Here is a 21,620-nt window from a genome sequence, read left to right on the forward strand (position 1 = left end):
CGGGAAAGGCAGTGTTGTTTTTTCGTTCTTTGTGAAAGCGGGACGGCGGTGAGATCGGGATCGGGAGGGGGTTCTCGCCCCCTTGGATGGGGAGCCGGAGGCGGATTATTCTCTGCGGGGCAGCAGCAACAATTTCCCTTCGGTGAGTATTGAAGCCGGTCCCGATCGGGGAGTTCTGACGTTGGGTGGTGAGTTAACTTTCCCGAACTCAAACAAGAGAAAATCTGCAGATGCTGGAAATGCGAGCAACGCGCACAAAATGCTGGAGGAACTCAGCAGTCCGGGCAGAATCCAGGAAAGAGTACAGTCGATATTACCGGCCGAAACCCTTCGGCAGGACTGGAGAATAAAAGGTGGGGGTGGGGAGGGAGAGAGAAACACAAGGTGATCGGTGAAACCTGAAGGGGGAGGGGATGAACTTTTCCGAACTGGTGGCCTCGCCTCGCTTCCTTCACAGAATCTGCCGGGGTCGGTCCGGGTTGTGAGACCTTCACACCGAACCGTCTGAGATGAGCCGGCGCTCAGCCCCTGTTGTTCTGGTCCTATTAGAAGGATGAAGTAAAACATGTTTCTGTATTGTTACTGACAGAGAAATATATAATTTGTGTTCCGTGTGTTATCTGAATGTACTTGCCTGTGATGCTGCCACAAGTCAGTATTTCTCTGTACCTGTACCTTCCCGTACTTGTGCAGTTGGCAATAAATTCAACAGGACCTGAGAAATCTCAGTGAGATTTGATTAGTGATGATCATCTTGGCAGATCGGTAGGTCGAATGTATGCGACAGTACACTGTTAAATGCAAAACCCTGAACAGTGTTGATGATAGATAGATAGATAGATACTTTATTCATCCCCATGGGGAAATTCAACTTTTTTTTCTAATGTCCCATACACTTGTTGTAGCAAAACTAATTACATACAATACTTAACTCAGTAAAAAAATTGATATGCATCTAAATCACTATCTCAAAAAGCCTTAATAATAGCTTTTAAAAAGTTCTTAAGTCCTGGCGGTTGAATTGTAAAGCCTAATGGCATTGGGGAGTATTGACCTCTTCATCCTGTCTGAGGGATCTTAGACTCCAAGTTCATCGTTCCAAGAAAGAGACTGCACAGATTGATCGGGTGGTTAAGAAGGCAAATGGCATGGTTGTCTTTATCAGTTGAAGCATTGAGTTCAACAGTCGGGAAGTTGCGTTGCAGCTTTATTAAACTAGTTAGACCACATCTGGAGTGTTTCATACAGTTCTGGTCGCCCCCATTCTCGGAAGGATGTCGGGGCTTTGGAAAGGGCACAGAAGAAGTTTACCAGGACACTGCCTGGATTAGTGGGCATGAGCTATAACGAGAGGCTGGACATACTTGTGTTGTTTTCTCTGGGGTGAGACTGGATAGATGTTTATAAGATTACCAGAGGATTAGAAGCAGTTTCTCAAAAGGCAGCGTCCAATGTTAAGGAACTCCGGCACCCAGGGCTGCCCTTTTCTCAATGTTACCATCAGAGACGGAGATATAGAAGCCTGAAGGCACACACTCAGTGATTCAGAAACAGATTCTTCCCCTCTGCCATCTGATTTCCAAATAGACATTGAAACCTTGAACACGACCTATGCCTCTTATAATCTTATACACCTCGATCAGGTCACCTCTTATCCTCCATCACTCCAAGGAGAAAAGGCCGAGTTCAGTCCCCCTATTCTCATATGGCATGCTCCCCAATCCAGGCAATATCCTTGTAAACCTCCTCTGCATTCTTTCTAAGGTTTCCACATTCTTCCTGTAGTAAGGCGACCAGAATTGAGCACAGTGGCATGTGACCAGGGTCCTGTATAGCTGCAACATTACCTTTCACTTCTAAACGCATTCCCACGATTAATAAAGGTCAATGCACCATACGTCATCTTAACCATTAGAGTCAACCTGCGTAGCAGCTTTGAGTGTCCTATGGACTCGGACCCCAAGATCCCGCTGATCCTCCACACTGCCATGAGTCTTATCATTAATGCTATATTCTGCCATCATGTTTGACCAAACAAAATGAACAACTTCAAACTTATCCGGGTTGAACTCCAATTGCGACCTCTCGGCCCAGTTTTGCATTCTTTCAATGTCCCGCTGTAACCTCTAACACCCTCCACACTATCCACAACACCCCCAAGCTTTGTGTCATCAGCAAATTTACTAACACATCCCTTCACTTCCTCATCCAGGTCATTTTATAAAAATCACGACGAGCAATGGTCCCAGATATATGTATACTGTAATTGATTTAGTTATTTATTTTTATTATTTTATTTTTTTCTTCTATATTATGTATTGCATTGAACTGCTGCTGCAAAATTAACACATTTCATGATGCACGCCAGTGATATAAAACTGAATCTGAGTGGATAGATGATATATTTTTCCTGGGGGTTTAAATGTCTAATACATTTAAGGTGAGAGGAGATGTAAGTGGCAAGGTTGTCTCTTTCCACAGAAGTGGTGGGTAGCTGGACTCTCTGCCTGGGGTGGGAGATCCCACTAGTCACGTGATCCCATTTGCCCCTCCCATTTAACCGCCAATGTAACAATCCCTTCGCGCATGCTCACTGTCTCTGGGTGGGCGGTATTTTCCTTTCTGCTCAGTACTGAAGTGGATGGTCTGTAGGATTGGGGAAGGTGTCCTCGCCTCCTGGGTCGGGGAGCCAGGGGTCGGATCACAGTCTGTGGCCCAATGATATCGCTTTCCCATCGGTGAGTATTGAGACCGATCCCGAGAGGGGAGATCCGATGTTGGCTGTGAGCTCCGAACTGAGGACCAATTACTCACTTATTTTCCGATTATCTGGGCTGGTCAAAAATGTGTCGACTTCACTTAATCTGCATTGAACGATCGAAACCAGGTGCCCAGGCTGTCTTATTTCTGCAGAGTTGAAATGGGTGACCCACGGACAGGTCACATAAGGCTTTTTCCTGCAGAACTCTCCCGCCCTCCTGTTTGTGATGCAAGATCACATGTTGTGTTGGGGAAATCTGATGTTGGCCACTGAGTCTCGTTAACTTTCCCCAAGTCACCTCGCTTCCTGAGGCTCCTCACATTTGTCCGTGAGCTTTGTGGCTGTTGTGTATTCTCCCAGACTGGGGTGTCTGAGAAAGGAGAACGTCGCAGGTTGTGGGGATCTTTGATTTCATTGCCTGCTTTACCAAGGGACTGGGAAGTCTAGGGGTAGAGTGGTTGCTGTGATGTGCTGATCTGGATCTAAATGTCTCTGCAGATCCTCACAGTCATGGGCAGAGTAGTTACCATAAAAAGCATGAAGTGTCAGGATGGAAAGCTTGTTGATAAAAATACGGTGAGGATCAAAATATATCTGGCAAATTTCTTACTGTTTGTTCTAACTTTGTCATTTTAGAATCCTTTATACAGTAGTATGTACCATTAATTCAGTATCTGCATATTGCTGGAGAACCATCAGTGATTGTCCTTGATCTCTTCTCCCATCTGGTTCCATCTGCTCATTCCCTGCCCATCTTGTTCAACCTCTGTCCAGTCTCTCTCCCCCCAGCTTCAGTGATATGCATCAACTATCTGGGTCAACCTTGGTCCACCCTGTATCTCACCTTTTCAGTGATATATATCAGCAATCCTTCTAACCATAGTCTTCATTGTGAACTATACTTTTACACCTTCAACCTCACTGAGTTATTTCCAAAATCACTTTTTGTTAGCTGGAATGGCAGAGGGTCATCAGGTACCAGTTCTGTTGTGTATTGGTGTGGAGGTGCTAGTTTATGAACAGTGACGGGCTGACACACTTCATCATATTACAGTCAGCAAAGAGTACTGGGAGAGTTGGTGCTTGGACTCTAGTCCTGTGATGGCTTTGACTTTGGTTAGTGTTTCTACAGAAGGGGCTGGATGGTCATCCTTCTGCAATGAAGCAGAAATTTCGAGCAGCTGCACATTGGTTGTGGGGAAATCCCGGACTGCACTACCCAGTGTGAGATTCAGGGATGATGTGTGAAACTCTCAGGGTCGGTGAGCAGCAGATTCAGCTGTGTGATTGTGAGGTTTGGTCCTGGGATAACACAGTTTTTGATCCAGGTAAAATGGACCCAGGATTGAGCTGCTTGGGCTTATGAGGTGTTAAGTGTGTACTTCTGTTGTAGGATCAGGTGTTTGTTTCTGGAGTTCCTTTGGAAGCATTGATTACTAATCTGAGGAGTGGCTATGAGTAAATGGGCTTTTCTGTGTTTACAGCAGTTTGGTGTTCAAACTGTGTTTAGAAATCCCCCCTCTCACTGTCACCTGTTGGCCACTCGGTGCAAGTCAAGCAGAATCTCAAGTTGCGGGAGATCTGCACTAAAAACTGAAAATGTTTGAAGTCATTCTGACAAAACGTTATTAACCTGAATTGTAATGTTTGTTCCTCTCCCCACAGCTGTTCCTTACCTGCCGAGCATTTCTGGTAATTGCAGCTTCTTTTTATTACATTCACCCTGGACTGGTTGATATTTCCTGAAATTGACCTGATTTAACCTGGGAATGGAAATGGCTCGTTCTGTGCTGGTACAACAGTGAAGAAAGCACAACTTTCCCTATAAATTAACCTGGTACCACTTTGTCTGTTTTTCCTGGAAATGTGTTCAGTACAATAGTTGCTAACAAGGTTCACATGAATAATCTCAGGAATGATTGAATTTATGTGTGAGGAGCATTTGATGGTTCTGGACCTATGGTCAATGGAGTTCAGAGGGACGGTGGAGGGATGTATTGTTAAGTAAACCTACCAAATGCTGAAAAGCCTGGTTACAGTGGACATGGAGAGGTGGTTTCCATTAGACAGAGAGTCTGTGATATGAGAGCACAATCTCAGAATAAAGATGAGAAACTTTAAAACTGAGAAAAAACGTGTTGTCCAAAAGATGTCTGATCTCTGGAGTTTGTTGCAGCAGAGGTTGGTTGAGGCTGCCATTTGGGTATATTTATGACAGAGATTAATATATTCCAGATTGCTAAGTAGCTGCAGGGTTACAGGAGGAAGGCAGGAATATTGTGTTGGAATAAAAATCAACCATGGTTGAATGGTGGGGCAGACCAGATGGATTGAATCATCTAATTCTGTTCCTGACTGAATGATGGCACCTTATCCCATATTATTCTGTGACATGTGACGGACAATAAAAGATTGTTTACTGAGATCATTATATCTGCATTCAACTTTTAACTTCCAGTGAGTTTTGTTCTTAGTAACATTAAGCAGAAATGTTTGGTTCTCCTTTTTATTGTTAATGTGCTTTATTATCTCTCTGGTTAAAGTTAGACCTGCGGTGAGAGGTCTATTGGAAGAAATACCCCAACTGGAAGCAAACCACAGCTGAAGAAGGGAACAGCAACAAGTGAACCAGCCCGAGGATTGAGAGCATCAACTGGAGAGAACCCTTCTGACTTAGAATTTCCATTGACTCAGTCAGGAGAAAGTTTGGTGAGTCTCATTTAGACAAACATTGAAATCATGGTTGAGCATGGTACGATGAATGTGCTGAGTTGTGTATATCACAATGCAAGAAGCATCATAGGAAAGCCAGATGAGCTCAGGAAAGGGAATTATGATATTGTAGACATTATTGGAACTTGTTTACACTCAACAGTCTTAGGGATGTAGAGGAACAAATTTGTAGAGAGATTGCAGACCATGCCGAGAAACAAAAGTTGATTCAGTAAGTGATTTTAACTTTCCATATACAGGCCGTCCCTGGGTTACATATGAGTTCTGTACCTGAGTCCGTCTTTAAGACAGATTTGTACGTATGTCGGAACAAATATATCCGATATTATTTAGCGTCAGTTAGTCAAACATTTGTCTTAGTATATAGTATATATTTTACTTTCCTATGCATATAAAACACTTAAGAAATGTAAGTATTCCAATAATTAAACTATCGTGTTGCTTAGTAATAATTGTAGCTTTCATCATGGCAGGGACTTTCACATGCTCCATTATTCTCAATTTATCCATTATCATTTAGATGTGTTACGATAGTTGACCGACTGTAGCCTAACGCTTTTCCAATGACATGGTATTTCACCTCTTTCCAAACGCTTTATTATTCGCACTTTATTTTCAAATGCGATCGCTTCCTGTCAATGGAACAGAAACACTGCAGGCGGTGGGTGCCGACCTGCGCCAGCTCCCGAGGTCCACTGGGTCCTAAGAACTGCAGCACTAAATTCCCCAGGTCCTGAACTGCACCACACTGAGACAGGTTAAATGGGACTGGGGGTTGTGCTGGGTCTGGGTATTTGATCTTGCACAATATTCTGTGTGGGAATTTAAACTGGAGGTGGCAGTGTTTTTTTTTACGAGGTCGAGTTGCGAGCTCGATACCAACCCTGCATGGAGGGTACGGGAGTCACTGGATCGACATCAACCCGGCACAGGAGCAGTCTGTCACTAAAACAAACTCGGGAACCTCCGTTCTCTAGCCTGGTGCTGAGCTGACTGCGCCACCAGCTGACAGGAATGGCGGGAGGGGGGTGTGAGGTCAGGGTAAATCTTACTAAGAAAAATTTAAGCCCAAAACAAAGTTAAACACTCAACACAGTGTCAATGGCAATGACTTAAAATGGCGGACTGCGTTCTCCTTCCTCGGTTCGTATGTACAAGTTGTCCGTAAGTCGGACTTCGTAACTCAGGGACTACCTGTATTGACTGGGACTCGAATAGTGTAAAAGGGGTAGATGGGGTAGAGTTTCTCAAATGTGCCCTTAATCAGTATGTAAAATTCCTGATGTAGAAGTGTGCATTAAGCTGTTAGGAAATGATCAGGGCTGGTGACAGAAATTAGTGATCATAATCCCATGAAATTCAAAATAAAGATGGAAAAAGAGAGGTCTGGATCAAGGGTTGAGATTCAAAATTGGAGAAAGGTCAATTTTGATAGTATCAGGAAGGATCTGACAAGTGTGGTTTGGGACAGGCTGTTTCCTGGAAAAGGAGTACTTGGTAAGTGGGAGGCTTTGAGAAGTGAAATTTTGAGACTGCAGAGTTTGTATGTGCTTAACAACATAAAAGTTGAAACGTAACCAGTGCAGAAAACTTGACTTTCAGGAAATATTGAGGCCCCGGATATTTTGTTCCTCTAAATGCCTCAGACTGTTGGGTGCTGCCAAGACTCATTAATGACTACAATATCATAATTCCACGTCCTGCGTTCATCTGAGATTTTTTTAGTTGTCTTCTGTTAGGTTCTAAAAGCTTCAAAATAGTGTTTGCTCTTTTGTTTCCCCTCTCTTTGGCTTTTATGTTGTCTTTGGCTTCTCATTTCAGCCATGGTTGTGTCCTCCTACCTTTCCAATGCTTCCACTTTTTTGGGATGCATCGATCACTCAGCTTCCGAATTGCTCCCAGAAGCTCCAGCCATTGCTGCTCCATTGTCACTCCTACCTTTTCCCTTCCAAACAAGTTTGGCCAGCTTCTCCGACATAGAAACATGGAGAAGTTCAGTACAGAAAGAGGCTATTTGGCCCATCTAGTCAATGCTGAAAAAAACCATTTAAGCTGTGCAACTACCTGCACCAAGACCATCACCCTCCATACCCCTACCATCCAGGCTCCCATCCAAACTTCTTTTAAATTGTGAAACCGAGCTCATATTCACCACTGGTGCTGACATCTCATTCCACACTCTCACAACCATTTCAGTAAAGAGCTTTTCCACATGTTCCCATTAAATTTTCAACTTTTCCACTTACCTATGACTTCTGGTTATCATTGCACCCAACCTCAGTGGAAAATCCTCCTTCCATTTACCCTATCTTTACCCTTATAATGTTGTATACTTCTGACAAATACTCAAAGCAATGTATAACTTCATTCTTTATGTTTAGAGCATTTTTAAGTGTATAAGATGATGAGGGGTATTGATCGTGTGGACAGCCAGATGTTTATTCCCAGGGCTGAAATGGCTAACACGAGGGGACATAGTTTTAATGTGCTTGGAAATAGATACCGAGTGGATGTCAGGGGTAAGTTTTTCACACAGAGAGTGGTGGGTGTTTGGAATGCTCTGCCGGCTATTTCTGTGAGAGTGTTTCAGTTACTGTGGGGCCAGCACACATGCAGCTCAGTGGGAACAGGGAATAATACCAATGGAGAGAGTCAAACTGAGCCAAGGCACAGATTGGAGATGGCAGAAATGCTGCATTCTTATAAAGAGACAGGAAGAACATCAGAGAGTTTGATAGACATTCCAGATACCAGCACTGTGCCCAGTTAGAAGGTCATTTCTCTCTCCAAATTGGGTTGAACTTCACTGTAACAGTGTGATGTCAGATCACACCTTGACAACTCAAGTGATCTCATCTGAAATGTTGTTCTAAACCAATTGATGGATTTTGTAAATCTTTTTACAGTTTAAAAATGACAAGGAATTCGTCTACGGGAATGTCTAACACAACACACACGTTTTGCTGCCTCTTTTGATATTTAAGAAGTGGAGCAAGGGATTCACTCGATTATCCTTCCTGCTCAGACTGCGGGGAAGGATTCACTCGGTCATTGCAACTGAAGGTACATCAGCAAGTTCACACTGGGACAAGGCCATTCACCTGTTCTGTTTGTGAGAAGGGATTCAGTTGTCTTCCCACCTGTGACACACTAGTCAGATCACACTGGGCAGAAGCTGGTCACCTGCTGAATTTGTGGGGAAAGATTCATTTTGTCATCTAACCTAATGGCTCACCAGCGAGTTCACACCGGGGAGCGACCATTCACCTGCTCAGACTGTGGGAAGGGATTCATTCGGTCATCCCAACTGAAGGTACATCAGAGAGTTCACACTGGAGAGAGACCATTCACTTGCTCAGACTGTGGAAAGGGATTCACTCAGTCATCCGACCTACTCACACACCAGTCAGTTCACACTGGCGAAAGGCCATTCACCTGCTCAGACTGTGAGAAGGGATTCACTCAGTCATCCGCCCTAATGGCACACCGGCGAGTTCACACCGGCGAGCGGCCGTTCACCTGCTCGAACTGTGGGAAGAGATTCACTCGGTCATCCCAACTGAAGGTACATCAGCGAGTTCACACCGGGGAGAGGCCATTCACCTGCTCAGACTGTGGGAAGGGATTCACTCGGTCATCTAACCTAGTGGCACACCAGCGAATTCACACCGGGGAGCGGCCGTTCACCTGCTCAGACTGTGGGAAGGGATTCACTTGCTCACCCCAACTGAAGGTACATCAGCGAGTTCACACCGGGGAGAGGCCATTCACCTGCTCAGACTGTGGGAAGAGATTCACTTGGTCATCCCAACTGAAGGTACATCAGCGAGTTCACACTGGAGAGAGGCCGTTCATCTGCTCAGACTGTGGGAAGGGATTCATTTGCTCATCCCAGCTGAAGGTACACCAGTCAGTTCACACTGGGGAGAGGCTGTACACTTGCTTAGTCTGTAGGAAGGGATTCACCCGGTCATCTCAGTTACTGAGACACCAGTCAGTTCACACTGGTGAGTGGCTATTCACCTGCTCAGACTGTGGGAAGGGATTCACTGAATCATCTCAACTGAAGGTACATCAGAGAATTCACACTGTAGAGAGGCCATTCACCTGCTCAGACTGTGGGAAGGGATTCACTCGGTCATCCGACCTACTGGCACACCAGCGAATTCATACCGGGGAGCGGCCATTCACCTGCTCAGACTGTGGGAAGGGATTCACTCGGTCATCTAAACTGAAGGTACATCAGCGAGTTCACACTGGGTAGAGGCTGATCACCTGCTCAGACTTCGGGAAAAGATTTTCTCAGCCAAATCAACCAAGTGTGCATCATTGAGTTCTTACCGGCGAGTGTCCGTTCATCTGCTGTGAATGTGGTAAGCAATTCACTCAGTAATCAGACACAGACATACTTTATTGTTCCCGAGGGAAATTGGGTTTCGTTACAGTCGCACCAACCAAGAATAGGAAATATAGCAATATAAAACCATAAATAATTAAATAATACTAAGTAAATTATGCTGTTACGTACCCCGTAACTGGGTTAACAAACCAGCAGAAATGGAAGGATACGTTGGAGTCTGGTGGTACTTTAACTAAAGGTGTTTGTTAGTAAAATAAGCAAAACAGTATCAATAATGCAAATACACATATAAAACATGTTAGCAATAATAAACATAAAAGTGTAGGGATAATAATCAATAATAATAAACAAGCTCTATGAATGTCTAGGGGTAAATGACTAGTCATAAGAGAATATAAAGTTCAGTTCAGTTCGTCCATGCTGAGGTACCGTTGCTGTGCTGCAATTGTTGGAGAGGGAGAGAGAGAGCGAGCATGAGATTGGGCAGCTGCAGCAGGCAAACCTTCTGTTGTCTTGTGCCGTTGTACCATTGTGGTCATTCGGTTATGACCCCTCCGTTCTCAGCTGGACTGTTCTTCAGTCGTGGACTCGTCACTCTGGCATGAGTGGACACATACACAAGCCCCCACCAGCCCTGCCGTCACACTGTGAGCTTTTGTGACCGATCTCCTGATTCGGTCCTCGAAGCCCCCACCTTCCTGTGGGTGCACAACACTCTTTCAGTGACCACTGTTGTGTCTGAGGGTGTCTCCCCAGACCCGTCTTTTATCCCCACTGACTGGGTATCAGCCATCCATCAACTCAATGTGTCTATGTCCATCAAACTAGGCCACTCCTGATGTCTCCTCAGGAATGTTAACGAGGAAAGAAGTGTCCCTGCAGCAAAAGGTTTTGTTTACCTTTCCATCAGTGAAGAAGCCATAATACATAAATCTGTCGTCTCTCTCTCTCTTATCTGTAGCAGATGTCTCTACCTCTGTTCTTCATCTCTCTCTCTCTCTCTCTCTCTCTCTCTCTCTCTCTCTCTCTCTCTCTCTCTCTCTCTCTCTCATTAGCAGCATAGTCCTCAAAGGTGGGGGGGGGGAGGGTCAGCTCTGGACCCCATTTCCATCTGGTCTGTTCAGCACACAGAACACCCCCACCCTTCAAAGAATTTTCACCGGGGTGAAGATTAACTAGTAAAGCACATTACAGAGTCTAATCTAATACAGAAGTGGTTTTTAACTACAAGGATAACACAGATATACTTTCAAATTAACACCTAGATAAACAATCAGCAATTACATTATCATTTCCCTTTACATGTTGTATTTTCATATCATATTCTTGTAACAACAGACTCCAACTTAATAACCGTCTATTTTTATTCTTCATGTTTGTCAAAAATACCAAGGGGTTGTGATCAGTATAAACTATCACTGGTTTCTGTGCTGGACAAATGCTGTAATGCTGTAATGCCAGGATAAGTGACAGTAATTCTTTTTCTACAGTGGAGTTAATTCTTAGCTTAGGTGTATATCACAAAGAGTGAACCAATACATGAGTGATTATAATGTAGTACATTATAGAAGTTTGTGCAAATAGTAATCTCTATTTTACTTCTAAACTTAACTTTCAGTCAACCTACTATGATATTGCCTTTAATTTTCACAAGCTTCGTCCAGAAAACAAAGCTTATCACCAATGTTTAATAAACTAAGCCTATTTTCTGAACTTCCACACCACTCATTAATTTTAAGCAGGTCATTAATTTTATCTTCAGGATTTTAATTTGATTAATTTCCTTAATGACACTAGCAGATGGTCTCTCTGGGCCAAAACAACACTTCAAGTTCTGCCTCTCCAAATCACATACTTGAGCAACATCACCAAGTTGTGCATCCTAAGTTTCAAAACAAACACCTTGTTAACAAACCATTGTTTAATTAATGATCCCTTCCCTTTGCACAACAGTCCTGGAACCAAACCTGACTTTACATTTACTTTATTCAAAAGTCCAGTAACACTTTTTCCCTCAGTATCTTCAATAACATCCATCTCACCAGCTTTTATCTCATCACTAACTTTTAACACAAATGACTGAGAATCCTCATTTTCCTCTGGTGCCAAGGTTAACCCTTTCTTCACTGAACCAAGTCCATCTGACCCAAAAGGATTGCATTCCTTTTTAACCAAATCAGACATATATGCTGCGTATGCACGTTGAGCCTTCCCTTTAAGTACACTTTGTAACAACACCACCCACTTATCTCTAGGCCACTTCTGGTTCGCGGCCACTTTTTCAAAATGCAAGAAGTACCGATCAATGTCTGTCTCCTCGAATGGAGGTACTGACCTAATCTCCTGACTAACATTAAACTTTTCCCCGCGGTCTGCCCCGCTATCCACGTGTTGCCATTTCTCCCTCTCAAACTGTCGCTGTTTTACTGCCTCCTCCACCTCCAACTTAATTCTCTTCCAGACGTAACTGGACCTCCCCTTTCCCTACAGGAAAGTGTTCTAACAACTCCGCCTTGAATATCGTGACAATGTTCAGCTATCTTACCTTGTATCTCTGCCTTCGTCATCCCTTTCTTAACCTCCTTGAGTTCCAAGGACTCCACCATTTCCCACAACTCAGACTTTTTAGCTTTCTTTAAACCCATAGGGTTTAACAGAAACTCGTCAACATCCATTTCTGCTGCCTGTCTTTCTGGTTTCTCACACAACCAGATCAGATAAGGGAAATCGATCCCGATTCACCGGCCCCCCAATTTGGTAATCAAATCACTTTAGCTAAAGGTGTTTATTAGTAAAATAAGCAAAACAATATCAATAATGCAAATACACATATAAAACAGGTTAGCAATAATAAACATAGAAGTGTAGGAATAATAATCAATAATAAGAAACAAGCTCTATCAATGTCTAGGGGTAAGTGGAAATAGGTCCAGGACCAGCCTATTGGCTCAGGGTGTCTGAAACTCCGAGGGAGAAGTTGTAAGGTTTGATGGACACAGGCAGGAATGACTTCCTATGACGCTCAGTGTTACATCTTGGTGGAATGAGTCTCTGGCTGAATGTACTCCTGTGCCTAACCAGTACATTATGGAGTGGATGGGAGTCATTGTCCAAGATGGCCTGCAACATGGACAGCATCCTCTTTTCAGACACCACCGTCAGAGAGTCCAGACACATCACTGGCCTTACGAATGAGTTTGTTGTTTCTGTTGGTGTCTGCTACCCTCAGCCTGCTGCCCCAGCACACAACAGCAAACATGATAGCACTGGCCACCACAGACTCAGCATCGTCCGGCAGATGTTAAAGGACCTCAGTCTCCTCAGGAAATAGAGACGGCTCTGACCCTTCTTGTAAACAGCCTGAGTGTCCTTTAATCTAACCTTATGTAACTCTTGCTTTGGCTTTCAGCTTAATATAGGGGGTGATAGACCCGCAGCCCGGCCAAACTTAAGAAATCTTGTCTGGGTGGGTGCTGTGTGTTGTGTCCCCTGTAACAAATCAGTACCCTGAAATACAAAACAGTACACAATATGTGATTAAATGATTGAGCTTTATAATTCTTACTTTGACTATAGGGGTAGTAAAGGTAACAAAAAAAAAGAAAAAGGGCCCACTCTCTCCATTCGCGTCTTCTCATCTCCCCAGCAAAGGAGCACAAAATCTCTCTTACAAATTCACAAGAAAGAACATTTCTCTCCTTGGATAGCCCCGCACTCCAAATCCCTGTCATCTCTAGTCGTAACCTAAACATTGTTATACTTGTGACAGACTACTGGGTTCACACTGCGGAGAAAGTTTCAATAAGCTGCATGCTGGATATTTGTCCATCACTGTTGCTGAATGCAATTTCGAGAGTGACTGTCGGTGCTGAACTCTGCAATTATTGCTGCTGCTCGCCACACCCAGTTCTGCACCCTGGTCACTGGGCATGGGAGGAGTTTCTTCTGCTGCATATTCACCTTTAATGGGACTGGAGTTTAATATTCTGGATCTGAGAGAAATAAATCAGTTCATTTTAAACTCTGTCTTGGTGAATTTACAACACACCTAGTGTACAGTAGAGAGTCAACTCAGGCCAGCTGGACCCAGTGATTCTGTTCCACAACAGTCCTTTTAAATCCTCCCGTTTTCCCCCTCTCACTCTCCCTGTGGTGATGGGTTCTAAACAGTCACCACACTGTGGGTGAAGAGGTTTCCCTTTAATTTTCTACTGACTGAAGAAGTCGAGCTGACTGCAGTTCTGTCTGAGATGTTCTTCACCCCTCTAATCTCTGGATGCGGAAGAATGACATTGGGAGTTAAACTCCTTAATCACGACTCATTTCCACATTATGGGTCACTTTCCCTGCTTCTAAAGTGTTGTTAGAGAACACCACTGTTCTCTAAAGACTGAAAGCAGAATGGGAAACGATTAGTTGAATGTTCAATGAAGCAGGGTCAGAAACCAGAGGCAAGTCTGCACAGGGCAGAGATTGGGGCTCTGGATGATGGTTGGGTTAAGAACGTATGATGAGGAGAAGGGAATCAGCAGCAAGATGTGGCAACAAATGACAGAGTAGCAACATTTGGAAGCTGATTGACAGAAAATAATTTGGTTGTCTGACTGATGACACAAACAATACCTGTGGTGAGGTGCTCCACTGGTTGAAGAACACTTGTGTGTTGGGAATGGTTTTATCTGTTGGGGGAGTTGTTCCTGTTTGTTTATCCTGTAATATTATATCCGGATGGTTTTTATGTATTGTACTATCTGAAATAATTTATTGATTATCATCTAATTTGCAAGATTTTGACACTAAAACTGTATCGGGCTTGTATTATGGTACCTTTATGAAGTGATGGAGGGCATTCATGAGTTTGTATTTTAAAGCAAGATTTTGGTGAATGATAGTTGCCATTTGTTTGTACCTTTGTAAGTAATCAGATTGAGTTAATCTGCTGCAGGATCCTGGAATGTGTTGGATTGTGTCTGATTTCTCTGGCATTTTCTGCACTAACTTCCACGTTTGTTAATATTTCATGTACTTTTGATGTTTTACCCCTTTTGTCAAACATCTTGTCCTGTATTTCTGCAAGAAACCCCTTTGTTTTTTGGGAAGAGGTCTCCAACTCTCAGTCAGGTGCTCAAGGCTTCCTTGTCACCATCTAGTCTACTCAGATTGTTGGGATGTCTCCCATGGAGGGTCAGACTAATTTCACTGGTTAATGTTTTCTTCCAGAGTGATGATTTATTGTTCTGAGTTGGCCTCTCATTTAAGTTTTCTGGTCTGTATTTCTTATCACGATTGCAAATACACACATGGAGTGCTGAATTCTGTTCATTTTTGATGAAAATATATACTTAAAAGTTTTATCTGACTGTTTTTTCTTGTTTTTTTTATTGAAGTTCATCATCAAACATTTCCAGAAGATGTATTTCAGACATTGTAGATATATATCATATAATTATATGTGCCACAAATCTCTGCATAGAATTTATCTGAGGTATACACTTATAGAAAAGAGTAAAAGAAAAAACAAGCAAAAGGAAAAAATAACGTTTTTTTTTGCAGCAAATTCATTGATTTGTGAGAATAAAATCAGGCCTATGAGGCATTACGTAGTTAAACTATTTTTCCCAGTATGAATCAAATTGTTCCAGATTATGATTATCTTCTCCAATTTGTAAATGTCCATTGTAATTTCCATCCATGCATTTAAAGTTGGGCTCTCCTGTGATAACCATTTCCTAGTAACAGTCTTTTTACCAGCCGCCAACGATATATTCATTAAATATTTATCTTTTTTCAACCATTCTTGAGGTATATATCCAAAATATATGGTCTTACTCCCCAAGGGTATTTCACATTTAAAGATGCCATTGTGTATCCCCCTACAATAGTCTTTGATAACAGGGCAGTCATAAAAAATTTAATAATGATTTGCATTTCGATTTCCACAGTTTCTCCAGCAAACAGGGAGGTTACAATCATAATGGAATTTCTGAGAGGGTGTAATAAAATATCTTATCAAGTTTTTCCATCCGAACTCCCTCCATTTCTGAGAACTGGTACACTTCCATTGATACCTCCATATTATTGTCCATTCTTCCTCAGATATAATTATCCCTCCTTGCTTCTCCCATTTTGTTTTAATGTATGAAGTCAAATATGTTTTAAGATTTGACAAACCCTTATACATGCTTGAAATAATTCTACTACCGTTATCTGAATTATATGCTTTACTAAATAGCTCTATCATGCATGTACTTGCCTTGGTTACAATTTTAAGCATCCTATTAACATACTGTCGCATCTATAAATACTGATAAAAATCTTGTTTTTCTAAATGTTTCTCTTTCAACATTTCAAAGCTGAACAGTGTTCCTTCTTTTATTATGTTGCAAAGAACTGTTATTCCTTTAGCTGTCCAGTCCTTAAATCTAGCATCCAATTTATTTCGTGTAAAATCCGAGTCATATGCACACCATTGAAAAATTGCAGTATCTCCCTCTAGATTATATTCTTTTATAGTAGTTTGTCATATTTTAAGAGTCAATTTCACCCATGGATTATCAATAGTATTTATGTACCTTTGCAAGTTATTATCAGCCAAAATTGCTTGCATGGGGATGGGAAGTACCCGCTCCTCAATGTTTTTCCATTGAGCGTCATATGATGCGTTGCTCCAGCACATCACAGCTCTCAACTGTGCTGCAAAGTAATAACCTCTAAGAGAAGTTAGGCCGCATCCACCCTTTTCCTTTGCTAATTGCAAAGTTTTGAGATGAACTCTAGGCCTTTTACATTGCCAAATATACCTTGATAACATCTTGTTCCGTTCATTGAATTGACTTTGATTAATCTCTATTGGTAGGGGCTGAAAGAGCTATAACAGTATGGGCAGTATATTCATTATAATAGACTCAATCCTTGAACTGAAACTAAAAGAAAGGAATCAGGTTCCATCTTGCTATATATTCCTTAATGTTTTTTTTATATAAAGGCTGATAATTACATTCTGATAATGTTGCCTAACCTTTTGGCATAATGATGCCCAAATATTTGAAAGACTCTGTTTGCCATGCCCAGGGATATCTACTTTCAATTTCTCTTGGTGGGCTATAGTAATATGAAAGTAATTGGGTTTTATCTGTGTTGATCTTGTATCCTGATAATTGACCATATTGTTCAAAGGATTGCATCAATCAGGTAAAGAGTATGTTGGTTGCCCTAGATAGATCAAAATGTCATCCACGTAACAAGCCAATTTATGCTCTGTCCCTTTACTAGTAATTCCCCATTTTGTCTGATGTATTGAGCTAATGGTTCCAGATATAATGCGAAGAGTAGTGCTGACCATGCACAACCCTGTCTTGTGCCCCTTTCTAGGGTAAGACTATTTGATAAATATCCATTGATTTTAATCCTAGCGGTAGGGTTGTCATATAGTGCCTGTATAGTTTTAATAATTGTTATGGAAACCAAATCTATGTAAAACTGTAAAGAAAATTCCAATTAACCGAATCAAATGCCTTTTCAGCGTACACGCTTATCACTATTGCTTTGATTTTATTTTTTTGTATATATGATCCATAATGTGAAGTATCCTTCGTATATTGTGCAAACACGAGGAAATCTGCAGATGCTGGAAATTCAAACAACACACACACAATGCTGGTGGAACACAGCAGGCCAGGCAGCATCTATAGGGAGAAGCACTGTCGATGTCTCAGGCCGAGACCCTTCGTCAGGACTAACAGAAAGGAAAGATACTAAGAGATTTGAAAGTAGGAGGGGGAGGGGGAAATGCGAAATGATAGGAGGGGGCGGAGTGAAGCTGAAAGCTGGAAAGGTGATTGGCAAAAGTGATACAGAGCTGGAGAAGGGAAAGGGTCATGGGACAGAGGCCTAGGGAGGAAGAAAGGGGGAGGGGAGCACCAGAGGGAAATGGAGAACAGGCAGAGTGATGGGCAACTAAGTATGTCAGGGATGGGGTAAGAAGGGGAGGAGGGGCATTAACGGAAGTTAGAGAAGTCAATGTTCGTGCCTTTCTTTCTCCCTTATCACTATTGCTTTGATTTTATATGAATTTGTATACAAGTTCCCTCTCTTCAGCAAGAGTCATTCCTTTGCCGCCTGGCTGGCAGTTTCCGCAGCCGCAACCCGCGCATTTTGGCTCGCATGCTGCGCCAATACTATCCCACTTCCGATTTCCACGCTCGATTTCCATAGCGGTTTTCTAGAACACGGAAGATGTCATCTGCAGTTTTATAAGTATTGAGGCGAAGGTCTCTTCTGACTTTGTCGTCAAGACTGTCCAGCAGTTGAACCTTTTTCACCTCTCTTGAAGCGGTCGGCTCTCCCTGCCTCTGGAGTGCTTCCCAGTCCTTTCTCCACCTGTGAAAATCACGTCTGCTGCCAGGAAACTTGGGAAGGGACGTCGGTTTCAGTCTGATGGCTGGCATGGGAAAATTGGAGGAAAAGCCCAATGCTGTCGGTGTTAGTCTTTCAGCATCCTCCTTTCTCCTTGCCCGTATGAAGTGGGCCTTCTTGGAAACCAACTTGCGGACGTTGAGTTCGAGCCCCTTTAGGCGACTCTGAAGGTGCTTCTGATCCCCTGGCGGGATCCATCGTTCCCACCTCCTTTGCTGTCTTTACCAGTCCTTGCAGGTGGTTAAGCATGAAGCCATACGCCTCCTGGTGGCCATCGGGTTGTACAGCAGCGACATCTTCACATTCATCCTCTGCTGCTTGTGGTACTGTGAGCCACTCAACATTTCCAAAGTTGGTCCAAAGAGTCTCCTGGATCAGCATTCTGATTTCCTTTAGTTTCAACTCTCACTCATTTGCCGTCTTTGCCAGGTCGGCTTTTTGCTGTTCAGTTGATACAGCTACTTTCTCTGTGTTCAGCTCCGCCTCCCGTTCTGCAGTGAGTCCGGCCTCCGCATCATCATTGGCTTCCATGACTCTCTCGGCTTCCATTGTGAGTTTATTGAAACTCACTCTGAGCTCCTCTTTCAGACATGTCTTCATAGGTCCTGGTAATGCTGTTGGCCAGACGAGAAAACAATCTTTTTGCTGTCATTCTCTCCAGCTTGAGTTGCTCAACCGATTTCCTAATAGCTTGATCAGACATGTTTGATTCCCTCTGCAGGCTGTTCACAGGTGAGAGTACAAATTTTGGTGATGCTTTGATGTTGTTTTATCTGAACTTGATTTCCTTCCTTTTTCAGGACTCCAGGTTAACCGGATTCTATTCAATGACAAAACAACTTTCCTTCTTTTTCCTTTTTTATTTTTATTTTTGCAAGTTTGGCAGCTCATAGTTCTTAGTTATTAGTCAGTAGTCATAAATAATCAGTCATGTCAGTTATTAGTCTAGTCAAGATTAGTCATAAGGCAGTAGCATTAGCATCCACCTTAGCATTAGGATTAGATGAAAAACTGGCTGCCTGTCGGACTTCGGAGACGATTTCGGAGCTGCACCTCCGTTTCTCTACTGGATCATTATGGTTCCAAACTGGGTGAACTCTCTCGAACGTTTGCGAGCTCTTCTTAAGCCTTGTGCCGTTTTCAAGAAGTGCCTGTGTGCGATGATCCCGATGGCGGAGTTAACCCAAACGCAGTGACAGCAGTGCTCCTTTCCCTGAAAGTCTCAACAATTATTTAAAGTTTGGCATCTTACCGCAGGTTGTGACGCTGCTCCTGGCTGCTGATGTGACGCTGCTCTCGGACTGCTACTGTGACGCTGCGGGTTCTGCCCAAATGTTCTGGGCAGAAACCACCCTCAGGCAGTAGGTTCCGTCCTCTCTGCCAGTGAATTCTTGCTCTTTCTTAATACCTTCCTGAAACTCCAGTTTGAGTTGACAATGATGCACATTTGGTGAAGGTGGCCGAGAGAATCTCTTCCCAAAGTCTGAGCAGGTGATTAGCCTCTACCCAGTGTGAACTCGCTGGTGTCTCAGTAGATTAGTTGACAGCGTGAATCCCTTCCCACAGTCTGAGCAGGTGAACGGCCGCTCCCCAGTGTGAACTGACTGGTGTGCCAATAGTTTGGACGACTGTGTGAATCTCTTCCCACAGACTGAGCAGGTGAATGGCCTCTCCCCAGTATGAACTCGCTGGTGGTTTTGTAGATCAGATGACTGAGTGAATCCCTTCCCACATTCTGAGCAGGTGAATGGCTTCTCCCCAGTGTGAACTCGCTGGTGTCTGTGTAGGGTCGATGAATGACTGAATCCTTTCCCACATTCTGAGCAGGTGAATGGCCTCTCCCCAGTGTGAACTCGTTGGTGACTGTGTAGGGTGGATGAATGACTGAATCCCTTCCCACAGTCTGAGCAGATGAACGGCCTCTCCCCAGTGTGAACTCGGTGGTGTTTTTGTAGATCAGATGACTGACTGAATCCCTTCCCACATTCTGAGCAGGTGAACGGCCACACCCCAGTGTGAACTCGCTGGTGTGCCTTCAGTGTGGATGAGCAAGTGAATCCCTTCCCACAGTCTGAGCAGGTGAACGGCCTCTCCCCAGTGTGAACACGCTGATGTACCTTCAGTTTAGATGAGCAAGTGAATCCCTTCCCACATTCTGAGCAGGCGAACAGCCGCTGCCCGTTGTGAACTCGCTGGTGAGCCATTAGGCCAGATGACTGAGTGAATCCATCCCCAGAAATTCAGCAGATGACCAGCCTCTGCCCAGTGTGAACTGACTGGTGTGCCCACAGGTGGGAAAACTGACTGAACCCCTTCCCACACACAGAACAGATGAATGACCTTGCCCAGCGTGAACCTTCAGTTGAGATTACCGAGTGAATCCATTCTCACAGTCTGAGCAGGTGAACGGCCTCTCCCCTGTGTAAAATGACAGACGTGTCAGTTGGTCAGATGACCGAGTGAATCCCTCCCCACAGTCTGAGCAGGAAGGATGGCTGGTTGAATCTCTTGCTCCTTAAATATCTAGACAGAGACAGCACAACTGGTGTGTTGTGTTTGAATTCCCATAGACAAATTCCTTGTCGATTTTAACCTGTAAAAAGATTTAAAAATCCATCAGTGGGTGAAGGACAACATTTGAGATGAGATCACTTGAGTTGCCAAGGTGTGATCTGACATCACACTGTTACAGTAAAGTTCAACACATTGGAGAGCGAATTCTCCTTCTAACTGGGCACAGTGCTGGTATCTGGAATGACCCTCAAACCCTCTGATGTTCTGTAAGAATGGGGCACTTATGCCATCTCCAATCTGTGACTTGGCTCTGTTTGACTCTGTCCATTTGAATTATTCCCTCTTCCCATTGAGCTGAAAGGGTGCCTGGCCCCACAGTAACAGAAACCCTCTCACGCAAATAGCCTTTGTTGACGTGCAGCTGGGGTTTTCCTTTATGTAATGTTCATTTAAAGTGCCACAGTTTCAATGCCATGTCAATATCTCCTGACCTGGCTGGTGGCGTAGTGGCATCAAAGCCAGACTTCGGGATGAAAGCTCCTGAGTTCGAATCCAGCTGGTTCCCCTGCACGCTTTCCATCCGTGCTGGGTTATGAGCTGGTGATCTCTTTGGAAACTCACCCGGCAGAAGTTTCCCCTCATGTTTCCCTTAACATTTCACCTTTCACCCTTAACCCATGGCCTCTGGTTGTAGTCGCACCCCATCTCAGTGGTAAAAGCCAGCTTGCTTTTACCCTATCTATAAACCTCTAAATAGTCATATAACTCCATCAAATCTCCCCTCAATCTTCTACATTCCAAGGAATAAAGTCCTGGCTTGTTCAATCTCTCCTTATA

At 43.5% G+C, this 21,620-nt stretch overlaps 3 protein-coding genes across 7 annotated transcripts in view; 1 reads left to right on the top strand and 2 right to left on the bottom strand.

The window, feature by feature from the left end:
- The window catches only part of LOC140723833 (uncharacterized), a 115,531-nt gene that overhangs the window by 5,516 nt on the left and 88,395 nt on the right, over positions 1–21,620 (bottom strand). The gene's annotated exons all lie outside the window — the stretch shown is intronic.
- The window catches only part of LOC140723829 (uncharacterized), a 22,639-nt gene continuing 1,019 nt past the window's right edge, over positions 1–21,620 (top strand). The window contains exons 1-4 of one of the 3 annotated variants that reach the window (XM_073038382.1): positions 1–142; positions 4,427–4,453; positions 5,305–5,470; positions 8,401–10,886. In XM_073038382.1, coding sequence (XP_072894483.1) covers positions 8,721–9,758 — 1,038 coding nt within the window. In that variant the 5' untranslated portion in view covers positions 1–142; positions 4,427–4,453; positions 5,305–5,470; positions 8,401–8,720 and the 3' untranslated portion in view covers positions 9,759–10,886. Of the gene's footprint in view, positions 143–4,426; positions 4,454–5,304; positions 5,471–8,400; positions 10,887–21,620 lie in introns of those variants that run through there. The other 2 variants (XR_012097975.1, XM_073038381.1) reach the window with 2 other exon arrangements.
- Positions 15,219–21,620, bottom strand: part of LOC140723834 (uncharacterized) — a 13,034-nt gene continuing 6,632 nt past the window's right edge. For all 3 annotated transcript variants that reach the window (XM_073038394.1, XM_073038395.1, XM_073038396.1), the window contains exon 2: positions 15,219–20,862. In XM_073038394.1, coding sequence (XP_072894495.1) covers positions 19,772–20,473 — 702 coding nt within the window. In that variant the 5' untranslated portion in view covers positions 20,474–20,862 and the 3' untranslated portion in view covers positions 15,219–19,771. The remainder of the gene's footprint in view (positions 20,863–21,620) is intronic.

This window comes from Hemitrygon akajei, unplaced genomic scaffold (assembly GCF_048418815.1).
Source record: "Hemitrygon akajei unplaced genomic scaffold, sHemAka1.3 Scf000139, whole genome shotgun sequence".
NCBI lineage: Eukaryota > Metazoa > Chordata > Chondrichthyes > Myliobatiformes > Dasyatidae > Hemitrygon > Hemitrygon akajei.